At 28.7% G+C, this 16748-nt stretch overlaps 1 protein-coding gene across 1 annotated transcript; it reads left to right on the forward strand.

Annotated features, from left to right (window-relative positions):
• Nucleotides 1-3687: 3687 nt before the first annotated feature.
• Twi (twist) lies at nucleotides 3688-6039 on the forward strand. Its single transcript, XM_011500924.1, has 2 exons — nucleotides 3688-4723; nucleotides 5588-6039. Exons 1-2 carry the CDS (start codon nucleotides 3736-3738, stop codon nucleotides 5737-5739), a joined length of 1140 nt encoding a protein of 379 aa, XP_011499226.1. The 5' UTR covers nucleotides 3688-3735; the 3' UTR covers nucleotides 5740-6039.
• The last annotated feature ends 10709 nt before the right edge of the window (nucleotides 6040-16748 follow it).

Consider the following 16748-nt stretch of genomic DNA (forward strand, 5'->3'; position numbering starts at 1 on the left):
TGTAATATAATAAGATCTGTTAGATTTAATTAGAATATCTTCATAATTAGTATTAATATTTAATATATCAATATACATAGTGCAAAAATGATCACAGTTATCATTCATAATTACAATAAAATCTAACTATGTTTTTATCTTGATTAATTAGCATTAAATTATATTCATTAAGATACAATACTTTCATTATATTATTGTAATTGATTCATCTTATTATACTTTTTGTTTACATCGTACATATGCTTGTCAAACATATACGTGAACTGTTATTATTTCTGCTTATATTTTATCAATAATTATATTTGCATTATCTCATATAGTATAGTGATAAATAAGTTATAATATGAACAATAAACATGGAAATATATGAATATATGTTTACTTGCTAGTTATGCATATGTCTACTATTTAAAATAATTAATGTTGCATAGAATAAATAGAAAATTTGAATCCATATAGTAGATTAAATTTATGCTAATTTATATTAAATCATTAATTTTATTATGATTAATTTAATAACTATTTAATGTTAAATTAATTTAACATACTAATGAATAATTTCTATATTTCGTGTTAGAAATAGATAATTTTTAATTATTTCTTATCGTTTTTCATTTAGTTCTGTATGTTGTATTTGTTAAATTTTAAATATAATTTTATTCGTTAAACTATTTATTTTATTACTTAAAAATTTTTTATCATTGTTTTAAATTTTTTTATTTATTTATTTTGTTTATATCCAGAATATATTTTCTTGATTATTTTGAAGAGATTATCTTTTAAATTAGAGGTTTCTTTTTTTTGCAATGAGTTATTTTTTCGAAGCACAACTGAACATGATCCATGATAGAAGAAAAAAAAATGAAAAAAATGATGCTGCCACATCTATCAAATAAGAAAATAGCGCTCTTTTAATACTTTCATTTATAATATTAATAGAATGCTTTGAGATACGGCTGTGCACTTAGGTGTACCCAAGCTGTGAAGAAAAATATTCGCGCATAGAGAAGCTGTTCGTATATATGAGATGTCGATTATTGGTCGCATTTTTCTCATACATATTTTCTTCCTCTTTGTATATAAGTGTTTTTTCTATGGTAATAGGCATTTCATTCGTTATATGAGCTCTCCTTCCTATTTTTGGCGCACTGCTTAACAAACCACTGTAACTCATCGTTGATTTTTCGTTACGTTCGCCATTTTTCGTGTATCACTAAGAGATGCAGTTCATTTTTATGTCAAGATGTTTGTTGCGCTAAAATATACTTTAAGAACATTCTTTATCTAACGACTTCATATTAATTCGTCGACTCATATTTTAAAATTATTGCACAAATGACAAATTGCGAAACACGATGAGATGCGTTGAGGTTAATAGCGAATAATTCTCTTCCTAATTAAAATTTCATCCATTTCTTGCTTAACAAATTAGCGTTGAATGTATAAAAGCGATACTCAAATGTATAAAATAAAACTGAAACTATTATATAATAATATTATTTATGGAACTCTTCTAATAAAAATTGTTTTAAACTTAACTTTATATATTTTTTCTTGTATGCATTTCTTAACATTTATTTCCGAAACATAAAATTACCACATACCGGGTAATTAAAAATATATGTTTAATGGGTTGACGTACTTGCTAAGTTGCACAGTATTATTATATTAGATGTTCTAAATTTTATTAAAATATAATATATTTTTTGTTTTATAAATATTAAGTATCCAAATAATAATCATATTAAATCAATAATATTTATAATATAATATTTATAATTTTTTACCATTTTTATCGAGTAATACATACATTTATTATTCACATTTTAAATATTATTCATATAATACATTGTATAATATCTACATATATTTGTATAATATTTACATCATGAAATGAAAATATTCATTAAACATTTGAAACTTAATTTTATAAATTATTAATTAGTTATAATGCAGGTGATTTTATATAAAAGCGCAATGTTACAATTATAATTTTAATCAATTTAATTTCATATAATATGGTTTCATTTTATTTTTTATCTTATACTTTGGCATTTTTGACTGACAACTTGACTAGCTTGTCTTGTTTTCATGCGATACATCTTCGACTTTCTTTTGCTTTGTCTGTTTTCTCGCATCCCGTGTATCACCGACTTGTCTACAAGCCTCAAGAGAACAACGAGAAAATGATTTCTCGCAGTCGGATTGCATTTCTTTCTTTAGATCTTAACTTTCAAATTTTTTCTAAAGTATTTGTATAACCATTCTGCAAAATGAACTGTGTACAAAATGAAATTTTCATAAAAAAATTTTAACACAGTATTCAATAATAATAATTAATTTTTAACTTTCATATAATTTAAAAAAATAATTAATTACTGTTAATTTATTACTCAATATTCTTATAAAAATTTTAATTTTAATATCTTTATATATCAAAAATTATATTAGTTAAAATTCAATGTTAAAAAACAGTATGCGATAAATGATAGATGATAGATTTAAACAAAAGTAATTCATAATTTATATATTAATATTTTTATTTATATATTAATTTATATATTAGTGTAGTATCAATTTATCAACAGTTTATGCCTGAATATATGAAATGTATATTATTAAACGGTGAAAATCGTGGCAGTGATGATTTACCAGAGGCTTATTATTAAATTTATTAATAGAAGATTATTTATTATTAATATGAAATTGCTAATTATTTAAATAATCAACGTTCTTATAAAATTGAGAAAATTACATTAATTAAGATTTGAAAACATTTTTATATGGTATTTTTAATTTTCATTTTAAAAATTCATTTTTAAAATTCAAGAAACATATCTACAAGATTTAGAATTATTTAAAATAATTTGTATTTACATATAAAATTAAAGAATTAAATAGATATTATAAAATATTGTAATATAAATGTTTGAAGAAGAATTTAAAATAATTTTAATTATGATAATTATAATTATTTTAATTAAGAAATAATTTTGTAAATATATGAGCTTCTGTGAAAATGTTTAAGATGGTTAACTATTTCCTATTGTTGTATCAATAACTTCTCTAAAATCAAGTAAATTTTGAAAATTCAAAAGAAAGATTTAAATTCCATAAAGAATATTTATCAACAATGATGTTTTACTATATAATTATAAAAATTAGTCGTCCCGAAAGTACCTTTTTCGCAATTTTTTAACCTATTCCGAAGAGTGCCTTCTCTCCCACCTCACAGAATCTCGCGTGGGAGGGATCGTCTGGCATAAAATAATCTATTTCGCTTGCTGGTGGTAGCGCCACTGGAGGGGCTCTCACAAGCTAAGAGAGGGAGAAGTCAAAGCCGAAGAGACGATGAGGGCGGGGCCAGAACTACGTATCTTCGAGATGTACGACACCGACTTCTCCAGACAAGTTTCACCGTTGACGTTAGAAACACGTACACGTAAGTTTGGGTCCCAGCTCGTATCTTGTTTGTAGATACCAGGTATGGCCTACGAATTACCGTGATCGTGATCGCGATTGTGATTAGGATTTCAACTACTCTCTATCTATATATGTATGTGTATATATGCATATATAGATAGATAGATTGATATATAGTAGATAGATATATAGGTATATAGATATACAGATATATAGATATATAGATAACGATAGAGAGATAGAGAGAGAGAGAGAGAGAGCCAGATAAAGAGGGAGAGAAACTAAAAAAAGGAGGAAAAGAGGCGATCCAAAATGCAGGTCCAGCCAAGTGAAAGCTACGCTTTTTACTCGCTAAACGACAGTTCGGGCATTCCGAATAGCGCCGGTAGCTCTGCCAGTAATTCTCCTGATCACTATGGCGATAGTCGTTTCTCCCCAGGTAGTCAGCATTTGGTCGACCTCAGTTCACCTTTACCTGACCTGCATCCACATCATTCGCACGCAAGACTGCCAAGCTTTCAGTCTACAGCACAGCATCCACTGCTTCAGCATCACCAGGTCTATCAGCCCTATCTCTATGATAGCCTCGACGACTCCAAACTCCTGCCCAAATTCTACCAGCAATCGGAGCCGCGACGGCTTGAGGACCAATCGCCGCCAGGCTTCCTTTCCGAGCATAGCCGCGACCACGAACAGGTTGTTTATGTTGCGGATCCCTATTCACCTGGTGATAGGATGCCCTACGGTCTCGGCGACGTTCTTAAGTACAAACCCGATCCTGATGATTTCAAACCTCAACTCCAACTACAACAACAACAACAGCAGCAACAACAGCAACATCAGCAGCAGCAACAACAGCAGCAGCAATCGCAGCATCAGCAACAACCAGTACTTCCTTGTTCGACAACTATTAAAAGGGAAGCGGGTGGAAATTCTTGCAAAGCTAAAGCTCTTAAGAGGAAACGAAACGTCAGCATAGAACGTGATAATGAATCCGATGACAACAACTCATCTTCTTCGTCCAGCTCAGCGACGTCGAGCTCATCGCGATCAAAGATCCGAAGAAAGGGTGGTGCAACCGAAGAGGAGCTTCAAACACAGAGGGTCATGGCGAACGTAAGGGAGCGTCAGAGGACCCAAAGTCTTAATGAGGCTTTTAGTCAGCTGAGGAAGAGTATACCGACGCTACCCAGTGACAAGCTCAGCAAGATTCAGACTCTCAGACTCGCGGCAAAATACATAGATTTTCTTTATCAGGTGCTACATTGCAATGCGGAGACCGACAATACAGAGGACCTCGGTATGCATAATCCAACTTTTTCATATTATTTATTATTGATTTGTCTCATATTTGTAGCAAAATTCATCCCTTGCATAATAATTCAACGTTAGTATTCCAATTTTTCTTGAAACAAGCAGAAAATAAATCCTATTTAACAACAATTAACGCTTATACTAATATTCGGTTTATTTGAAAAAAAAGAGACTGCCCACACCTCTATTTATGGAGCATAAATAGTTGTAATGGAGTGCCGAATCGTTTATTATTATAAATAATTAATAGAAACAAAAGATATTTATAACAAAGTTTATCGCCAATTATTTGTGCCATTTCGAAAAGCTATACAAATACATTTGTTTGATGAAGCGATCAAAGAAATACGATTGACGTTACGACAAAACAATTGTATACTTAAATATAGCAGCATTGACTGTGCTTCTAATTAGTAAATTATTTACGTAACTGTTTAATGGTTGTACAGCGGTATGCTTGTTATTAACGCGCGGGATTAAATCAATGATCGGTTGGAAATTTACAAGAATCTTTATTTTTTTTCAGAATCAAAGTCAAAGAAACAGCGAATAATAAATGCATTAGCTTTTCGATCACGATATAATAGGTAATTACATTTTTTTTTAACAAGCCCCAAATCATAAATTAACACAATATCGTTAAAAAAAAAAGATTAATAAGTGACAATAATAAGCATACACTGTACTAAAAACATGACTCTTGATTTTTTTTCTTCAACATTAAAACATTGCTCTTTTTTTTTTTATCTACATTCATCTAATATTTAAGTATTTAAAAATCATACCTCTCATTACAATGCTAGTGCTTGGAAATATCCATTTAACTAAAGATTTGTAAAATCTTTTTCAGGCGAGAGGAACTCGCGAAGTGCGATTTTGTCGGCAGCACGTGATATCGCAGCAATTTCCCAGTCCTCAACATGCAGTTTTATGGCTCATGAGAAGCTGTCGTACGCATTCAGCGTTTGGAGAATGGAGGGTGACTGGAACTTGAATCTTTAAATAAGAAAAATCATTCGTCTTCTATAATGGAAGTATATGGAAAATTTTCAATATTTTACACGTATTATCGATTTTTGATATTGAAAAGAAGAAAATAGAAGCATATGAGCTTTGCATATCACATTTTGCTTTTCGATGGAAAGTAAAACTGTTGAACAAAGGAAAACGAGAAATTTGTACAGATTATTAGAGTATAGGTTTTTGAAAGTAATGTAATAATATCACGATATATGTATCTTAATTATTGCTAACTTCAATTATTTTAGATTAATCGTTAATTATGAATTGAAATTCATAAAATCGCGCGTGAATTTCAAGTAATAAATTTTTTTTTTATATTTCATAGATTACAAATAATAAGCAATTAATAAAGTATTATTATTCGTGGCTGCTTTACATGGCCTATAAATGCTTGATTAAAAAACTTTTTTTTATTGCTTTTATCGGCATTTTTATTTACTAGCGTATTTCAAATTGGAAATTCAAATTATTAGTAATACATATATAATATATTCATACGATGCCTATTTAATAAAATAATGAAGTTAGAGATTAATTAATATAAGTTAGACATTTATTTAAATTAATCTTGCTCCTTGAATTTAAAAATCGAAGGGAAGAAAAACTTTGTTTGCCTGAACATTAATTAATCCCATGCGCCACGCGTCAAAACGCCCCCTCCCCCCTGTCTTTCTCTGTCGCACAAACAAAACCTTCCGTGTTGAATATTCTTGGCCAATTCTTGGACCAGGAGTCCTCGGACATTCTCAAATCCAAGAATCTACGGTTAATCCTGAAGTAATCCTATGGCTTTCCAAGTTCGACCAATCGAACTTTACTGGTGCCACTGGTGACACTGGTGTTTAGCCGCCCAACAATGGCGGCACTCCTTCTCAATGGCTAACGATTATTGAGGGAATTCCCCCAGGGAGAGTCTTTCATTATTGAGGACCAGCAGAATTTGTCTCGCTCCCACTTTCCCGGGTCCCGTAAGTTCACGATTTATGGCGCTCGGTCGATGCGCTCGTCTTACCACGCACGCGCCTCTTTCTCCCTGCTTGTATTCTCTTAGCCACGCTTTACATCCTTTATTTCCGATATTCATGGACCACATTCTCGTTAATTGAGGACAACCTATCAGATGTCCTACACTGAACGTGGAGATTGTAAATATGCTTTTAAAAACTATCATATACACACGATATTGCTAATAACTTTTTGTAATGTGTACGACGAATTTTTTGTCATTGGACTTCGGAACTGAGGATCTAATTTGAAAATAGAATAATAAAAGTCGTTGGGAGCAGTTCTGAATAAGGAAAAAGGGACATAAACGGTCGATGTTTTTACAGTGTTAATGGGTTTGGGTTTATGAAGAATCGGAGCTTCGCGAAAAATAAATGTATGCCCGTAGAAAAAGAAAAGTGAAAAAAATCCCCTTAATAAGGTTTATTTTGAGACAGAGAAGCCGAAAGAAAGATCGATCGTCTTCGGGGCGATCTTGACAGGCGAGCGTGTGAATATTTCGGCGTCGGTTTATTTTAAACAGCAGTCAAAGCAAATGGAGCTTATGCTCACGTACGTTTGAAAAAGTCTCATCACAAAATCTCTTTGCAATGCCCAGTGAACGAAGAAAAATTGCGCGATCCACCGTTCAATTTTATTACTGTAAATCCCGCGAATATGCCTGTAAATGTGTCTGTCTTATCCGACGAGAGGATAAAAAGTAAAAATAATTCTTCTAAATTCTAAAATTCAAAATGCAAACTGTTTTAAGACTTAACTTATTATTTATAAGTTTTTAAAAATTCGTCTTCTTGAAATGTCTTAGTCGAAGAAATACTCTTGGATAATCGGCATTACCATTGATTTTTATTAAAATTATATATATGAGTAATTGTTTTCGTGATAATGACGTATATGTGAATACATATCCTTCTCGCAAAGGGTAAAAGCCATTCGGCACCAGAATCCAAAAAGTTCGGTAAAACTGAGATAGGGGTAATTTTAAACGGAGATTTATTCTCACTCTATAAAAATTTTTAACGAGTAGGTCGTAATTGACATTCTCTTAGTCACAACTCGGAGCGTGAAAAACAGTTGGTACAGACACAGCGACAGCTGTAAGATCTTTGTGGGAGCGTTCAATAGACAACGCGATGAAACAAGACGATGCGACGGTGGTGAAAAAAAAGGAAGACGTACGAAGAAAAGCAGTCAATACAAGTATAAGCTTTTGTAAAGATGCCTTTTATTACAAGTACAATATTTATGTGCATTACAATAAAATGCGAGACGAACTTTCCCATGTTCCTTCGTCTTCCCCGTATAATTGAATCATATAAATACTATCTATGCGAACGTCATCAACATAAGTAGCCAATAAGAAATAAGCGTTTCAGTGTTATTATCGTATCTACAGAATAATATTTAATAAAAACGATTATTTTTAATCGTTAATTATACAGCGTACCAAAGACAATATTGTTTAAGTGCATGAATATCATATGATTGATTTCGATAGAGAAATCGATTGTTGTACCCGATAATTCTACTAATGCGTGTACGAATATTCATGTATGCCGGCTCAAACTATTGTAAATAATTTGTATATTTCTATTGCTATATATAAATCGTGTAATGAGCAAGCGAAAAAACCTGCAAACTTGTACTTTTTTTGCGATTGTCTAATTTTAGAAGTAAAAATAAAGAGACGCGACGGCGCCGTTTCTGGAATCTTGGCCGGTTGTTGCATTAAAATAATTTATTAGTCTTGAAGGCGTTGCATATAATTGGACAGGAGCAAATTAACTTTACTTTCGATATAGCCGTCCATTTTGAAAGTGAACGGTTCTTCTATGAAACACAAAACAAGAGTTTTTTTCTTTTTATAATTTATAAGTCGTATTACTTCGATGCTTTTGTAAACCTACCTATATTTTCTCTATTAATCGAATGGTCATTTCCATCGATTCCGTGATATATTAATTGTATATTATATGTGTAAATATTGAAACAAATTTTATACAACATTGCTGTCATTATCAAATTCCTGCGTATATGGCAATTTAATTTTATAATGTATTAAGATATTAGCCTTTCATTCCTTACAGTAATTATGTACAGTATTTTTATATTTCATATATAAAAATTCGTTATAATAAAAATCGACAATAAAGATACATTATCCTTTTATTAATTCTACAAGTGATTCAATTTTTAAAGACATACATTGGACCATCCTGATATTAAATAAAAAATATATTTAATTATATTAGTACGTTGTGGATATTAATATTTTTGTAATTATAAAGCTGAATAACAAATAGTAAAAATTTTTATTGATTATGCTCAATATATTCGAAGTGAATTATCAATTGATGAATTGAACATTAAGTTTAAATGAAATGTTACGATTGTGTGTATATATATATATATATATATATATATATATATTTTTTTTTTTTTTTTTTTTCATTAGCCGAGAAAATTTTTAAATAGCTTTTTAAATGTGAAAAATATTCCTTTTTGGTGCATGGATCGTATAACAAAATTTTATTTAAGATATAAAATTGATAAAAAAAATTATGAATTGGCTTAACTTTTCTTGCTATGGAATTTTAACTTTCGATAAAAATAGTACAGCTATAGTATAACATCAATGATTCCAATATGAAACAAAAAACAAAACAAAAATAGCAAATGGATAATACATTAATTAAAATTAATTTTCTTTATGAGCAAAATTATGCCTATATATGTTCCTTAATAATAATTGTGTGTATAATTTCATATTTCTTATGGACAAAAGTATGTTTGAATTTGACGAGTTTAATGGCCAACTCTGCGTGCCAGGGCAAATATTGTTGCAAGGAAGCGCTGTGCGAAAGATAATATCGTCACAGTCTCACCCATTGGCTCGAAATGGTGTCATCGGCAATCACAGCACAACCAATCCGCGAAGAAACGTAGAACACCTCCTGATCGCTTTTATAGGTATTAGTTATGACTGCACTTTTTGCGTCGTAGTCTTTTATTTATTTTTTATTTACGATGAATTATAATATTAATGAGTAAATTTTCCCAAGTGTTACTATAATAATAATAAAAACAAAAAAATACATTATTCAGAATATCGGCACTTTAATTTTTGTTAAAGAATGAATAAAAAATCTTAATTTATTTTAGAAGAAGAATAGTAGGTAGAATTAATAATTCAATATTTTTTATTTGTCATTTCTTAGTAGTATATATTGGTTATTGATATTAAATTGAATATTTCCATTAAATTTTATTTAGAAACGAACTCTCGCGAGATTAAATAATATTACCACAACATAGTTTTATTAATTTTTTAATTAAATGAAATTTCTTATATTTCTAATAGCATTTCATATTTGAATAATCGAACAATATAATTTAATCTTTATTTATAAAATAAATTTATAACAAAAATATTTAATTAAGTATTTAATGATATGTATTTGCAATAGATTATTTTTTATCAGAGGTTGCAATTGTTTCTTTTCATGTAAAAAGATTTTTTATATGAAATAAGACGCCAATTACTTCATGGAATTATGTTAAATAAACTTTTCGATATAACATTTATTGTTGTATATAAACATATTAAGATTGATTGACATTATATTGATTTTCTAATGTTTTCTAACAAATGGTAAAGATTAATGTTATTTTAAATTATTTTTCATAAATGAGTCATTAATATAATTATTAGAACTAATGTAAAGTTAAATCGAAAAGTGTATGTAAATAAATTTATATCATCTTCAAATATTTGTAAGTCAATAAACAAAGAATAATAAATAATAGTACTTCAATGTAAGCATTCAAGTAATGTAATAGAAACTTCGTTTTGCCTTGTTTTATACAAACAAATTGCTTGTACTTAACAAATAAACACTTCTATTAAGCAACATGTTATTTCGTAAATATTCGTGACAAATGCGTAAAATCGAATTAAAAGAAAAAAATATCTTATTGTTGAACATACAAAAGATATTTAAAACGATCATGTTAAAGAGTTCTTGGAGTGTCTTTCGAGATTATTTAGGGGGCATATAATCTCGAATTGTGATATTTTTAATAATTTAAGATTTACGAGAACGAGTGTTTTAACGTTGTATATGAAAGTAAAAAAAGAATTGACGTTAAAAAGTTAAGCGGCAAAATTCAAGAAAGTAGCCCAACAATCATCAATAAAATTTGTACAATAAATCGAAAATATCTTAAAATAAAATTCAATAAAGGTAAGCTTTAATCCTAGTTTGTCCGTTCGTTCATTAGTCATTTTATCAGATGGATGCTGGTATGTAACTTGTAGTTTAAATTTAATTCCAATTTCCGTTGTCGGTTGAAGGTACTTATTTTCAGCCGGACGTATTTCAGGAATAATCTGTTCATGGCTGTGCATAAAGTGCATAAAGGCGGCATCGGAATCGACGTGATATTTCGGCGAACGGCCCTTAACAGTGGGAATGGCAGGATTGCAATGTAAAGCCGCATGATTTTTAAAAGTTCGAGAACCACTCGACCGCGAATGATGTACGAAGCGCGACGGCAAAGTACTAATTTCAGTGCCTTGACTGCCAATTCTCGTTAAACGGCCGCTCTTTAAACAGCTTCTTGAATCGCGCGGGTGCGAATCGGCTCGTAAAGTCTTCGATCGGTACGAGGAGGGACGTCGGTGGATTTATCGGACCATCGTAGGTCTTTAATTTCCCGTATTAACAGCAGTGCCTCCCGTAGTAAGACAATATGCAGACAATAACTTGAAATTCAATATTTTTCGGTGTATTAAGAAAGCATCTAATTTTAAATTGACTTCTTTCGATTTTCGCGCAACTGCAAAATCTAGGAACTCGCCCGATTCCAGGATTTTAACTTAAAACTTCAAAAACATCAATATCAACACAGAAAATGTAATAAAAAAGAAAGAAAGAATGACAGTACGTAGGGAAAAAACCTTATAATTATAATTTTTTATGTATTAAAATAAAGCGAATGAATTAATATTTAATAAGTAATAAGAATTATTATACTTTATAAATTATGCATGTAAAATACATGAACATAATAATATTAATAATATTATTAATAATAATAATAATAATAATAATAATAATAATAATAATAATTGTTGTCGTTATTGTTGTTGTCATCAGAATAGCCGCCGTTGTTATTGTCATTATTACTAATAAAAAAGCTATGTCCAAAGGCATTAAATAAGCATGCAATTAATAAACAAGGTAAACCACATAGAAATATTTAAAAGAGTATTTAGAATTAGTGTTTATTTAAAAGTTACTTAAAGTGTATTAACGAGTACTAATTTTATTTTATTAATGAATTGCTTTATATCTCTTTAATTATATTAGGTCGTCGTAATTATTTTTATATTAAATAATTTTTTGTTGCATACTTTTTAATATATATATATATATATATATACTCAATAATTTAGTAAAAAATAAAATAAAATAAATTATGTATTAGGAAATAATGCTGATCTTATTTATTTTTTAAGAATATGATCTAGCTACTTAATTAATAAGCTATACTTGCAAAAAAGAAAAATATTTTTATCGTCTATTTTACACGTTTATTGTGAATCTGTGAAAGCACAACAGTTGTTTTCATTATATGTTTTAGTACAATTTTTAAATAAAAGCTATAATTTATTAAAAAAATAAATTAAAATACAGAAATAAAGTTGCTATTGAATTTTTAAATAGTCTCAGGTTATTTATATATAAAAGTAAATTGTCATAGGTAAAAAAATATAATATTTAAATTAATTGCTTTTAATGGCAAATCTCGTATCTCTGATGCATACAATGATTATAAAGAGACAAAGGCATAACAATGTCATAGGATATTTATCGATTGTTCTGCATATTATAAACATTAAACTTTAACAATTTTAAGAAATAAAAGGCAAGTCAAGTTGTAGAAGGTTATGAGCTAAATGTATCCAATGTCCTTACCGGAAGCGAAAGTAGCAACGGTTCCCTCCTCTACTTCGTTCTCTTAAAGTTCTTGTAAAAAATTGTAGAACTTCGAAGCCTCCCGTCGAGTGCAAACACCAGCGGCAACGTTATCTCGAAAGGCATTAATGCGCGTAGAAGTCCATCAATCGTGCACCCAGTGCTACCGCGCACTTTGCTTTCCGGGAATCGGTTTACATTCTCATTTCCTGGCTGAGTGTGTAAGTCTTCGATTTTTGCTGGAAGTCGGAATTCATTAGGACGCCCATGGGTAAATGAAATAAAAAGAGTTCGAGCCTTCGCTGCCTCATTATATCAACTAATAAGCTAATACAGACGTCGGACTTTTGACAAGGACCACCAGATTGTCCAATTTAGCGGTAGCTTTGTCATTTGCTTGCACTTCATTTTTTATATTGAGTAAAGCCTTGACCATTTAATAAATAAAAATTATTTAATTAATTTTTATTTACATTTTTACAACTTTGTTAACTGTTCATTAATGGGGATTACGAGTTTTTTTAATAATTGGTTTCGGATTACAAAGAGTAATTTGGGCTTAAGCTTAATTTCAAACCATACAAATAGTATGTTTTAAAAATATTTAAGATACCATTAATTTAAAGATACAAGTAAAGCAAGTTATAGATATATAATGTCATGATTAAAAGGAAATCTGTTCTATTATCTGATAAAATTTAATTAGTTAGATTTAAAATAATAATAATCAATTATATAAATTTCATGTTCTAATTAATTTAATACACGAAATTTATTTAATTTTGTATATAGGTAATTATATTCAATATATTATGAATTAATGGACAATATGGATTAAATAATATTGATTCGATTGATATATTTTTGTGTCGCATACAAGTAACTCGAGCAGTTAAAAAATAGTCATTTATCATTTGTAAAATATATTTTATGTTTTGAATGCATTTGAATTTTGTGAAGTGAAGAATATAATAAATTAAATATTAATTATTATTTAAGATGGGTCGTAATTATGCGTCATCGTGAGATGATGATTGATATCGATATTAAAGTAATATATTATAAGTTAGATATGCGCGCACACGCACGCACGCACAATTAAGAATGTCAAAGAATGTGAAAGAAGAAAGAGTAAAGTAAATGCGTGTTTTTATCAAGTCCAAGCATGAAAGAGAGCAATATTATTATAAATAACAGTTTTGCTGCGAACGATAGTTAAATTAGCAATGCGTTTGTTTGCGAAAATATACTTGACGAGGATTATAAGTTCAAATAAGATGGGCTTAAATACTTATGGAGACGTATGTTATTTAATAAATTGCATTTAACAACATAGATGCAATACGTGGATCTGAAATTTTCGTAAGAAAAATTTATGTAATAATGTGGCTGAAATTTTGAACTCGACGTGAGTGTCTCTGCAATCTAATATCACAACCAGATGTCCTTAGATTCCACGTTCTATTGCTTTAATTATCCTGATAAAAGCCAAAATTGTGGAGAAGATAGGCGTGTTTGACTCTACCGGTAAGTGAGCCTTATTTGGTGAGTCGGTCCTGGCGCCTGGGATGAGGTGGGCGTTGTCAAAAACCAGAGACACGCCGCGGAGTCCTTGCCTGGTACTTTTGACCCTCGCTAACGTCTCTTGTTCCTTTTTCCTTTTCTCCCTACGTTGCCTGGACTCTTAAGGAACGCATGCATAATGACTGTCGCGCCGGGATATTTTCAAAGAAGGTCTCCTTTAGCCTCGAAATTTAAAACGACGATGTCTTATTCGAAATAAAAAAACATGGATTTATATTTCGTTCATTTTCTTTTTTTTCTTCGCAAGACTATCGATCGAATATTTTGTAGAATGCTATAAACGAATGTTATTACAGTATTGAGATTTTTATTTTAAGAAAATATTCAGTAGTAGCCACTCGATGCAAATAAATTTTTGTTAAATTTTAATTTTATAATAAATCATGATTTGTATAAATAAAATTGTATCGAAATTGTTATAAATGAATTATTTAATGCAATATATATTTTGAACATTAAATTTGACTCTATAATGAGAATAATATTTTATGATAGGATAGGAAATGGGTATAAGCTTTATTAGATAATAGGTTTGTTTAAAATAAATTTATTTTCTAAGAAATAAGTAATTTTATTTTCGATGTTTAAAATTTATATATGATATATGTTTTTATTTTACTTATTTTAAGACAAGAATATATCAAGTTGAAATTAATCTTAATAATGTAGTGAACTGTAAAATTTTTGTAAATATATAATAGACAAATTTAAATTATGAAATAAAAATTTGTAAAATCTAATTTTTCTTGTAGTATAAAAAATAATTTTTTTATTCTTTATTTCTTATGTGATGAGTATACTAATACAGCAATATATACACAATAATATATCATTTATATAATAATAAGTTTATTATAGAATGTCTTTTAATAATAAAAATATTATAGCTACATAGAAATACGCGCAAAAATAGTAATCGAAAAATTTAATTTAATTTTAACATTTATTTAAAAAAAAGTATAATTTCATAATAAAGAATTATTAAATATATTATTAAATAATATTAATAGTTATGCAAAAGATTAAATTTTTACATTACCTTAATGAAAATGTTTGAATTAGTTCATTATAATCTGTAGATTGTCTTTAGAAATCTATCTTCACCTTCAAATACGCTGAGTATATACTGAAACTACAAATTAATTTCAGTAGAATTTTTCATATAAACATTCATTGAAATTGATTAATTAATCAAAACTTTCAAAATAGATTAGCAATAACTTTCGAGTAAATTTGAAAGATGAGCAAAATGTTAATTTGAAAAGAAAAAAAATTATTTCTATAAAAAGTATCAACGCCATTTAAATTTTAATTTTTGTTAAAAAATATACTTGTTTTTTTTTTATTTTAACAAAAAAATCCCAATGCAATACGAAAATGATGTTTCATTGACTATTGTGTTATAGTCACATTTGCAGTTGTTCAGGATTCTGTATCCTTCCTCACGAATGAACTTAAACAACGCGTCATTCAGATTCCCGTTGACGCTATTAAAGATGGTTTATCACGCTCTACAGAGTTTGTAATTGCATCCCGACTCTTTTTACGATAATAATCATGAATGCCATTTTCACTTGTAACAATTCTACAACTAGGTCATTTATTTTCAATTATGTCATATAGACATGTTATATAATATATTTTTTTACAATCCGATTTGTCGATCTAGGTTTATTAATAAATATATATAGTGTTACTTTTTTTTCTCTAAATAATCAATCGAAAAGATCAGTTGGTGTACATACATTATATAAAATACAATAATTTATTTTTAGAACTGTAGTATTCATTCAAATATAATATTGTTAAAATGGTTAAAATAGTTGAGTGAAAAGTTCGTAATGTTTATAGTTTAAATTTAGTTAAGAGGTTTTATAAAATTGTTAATTTTATACAAATAAAATCTATACAATATTCAATTGTAAGTGCTACATGTGCCATTACATTTGAAACGTATACCACATAACAATAAACAATATATGTATACATACATTAATTTATGGAGAATATTTAAATGCTTTTATGTAGTAATATAATGCCTTTAAATAATGTTTCTTAAAGAATGTACACTTGTCAGAATTTATAACGAAACACTTAATATATTTTAAATTATAAAAAAATAGTTCTAATTACTCAAAGTATTTTTTAAGCGAACAAATATTTATTTGCAAGTTTACAGCAGTAAATTATAACACGATTTCTATTTACAGTTTTTTTTTTTTAAATTAAAAAACTAAAAATATAACATTATCATTGATTATTAAATTATTCAATGGCTAATTTAACACAATTTCATTCATTTTTAAATGAAAGAATTGGAAATTCCTCGCTTGCTCCTTCTTTACGTAAACACGTTCTTGATAATTGTACATACAGCACCGAAAATAGTCTCAGGGATTTTATTACATTATTATTTAA

The sequence above is a fragment of the Ceratosolen solmsi genome, unplaced genomic scaffold, assembly GCF_000503995.2.
Source record: "Ceratosolen solmsi marchali unplaced genomic scaffold, CerSol_1.0 scaffold27, whole genome shotgun sequence".
Classification (NCBI taxonomy): domain Eukaryota; kingdom Metazoa; phylum Arthropoda; class Insecta; order Hymenoptera; family Agaonidae; genus Ceratosolen; species Ceratosolen solmsi.

Coding starts and splice junctions, on each gene's coding strand:
- Twi (XM_011500924.1), top strand. CDS start 3,736: ATGCAGGTCCAGCCAAGTGAAAGCTACGCTTTTTACTCGCTAAACGAC. Junction 4,724..5,587: donor CGACAATACAGAGGACCTCG/GTATGCATAATC, acceptor AATCTTTTTCAG/GCGAGAGGAACTCGCGAAGT.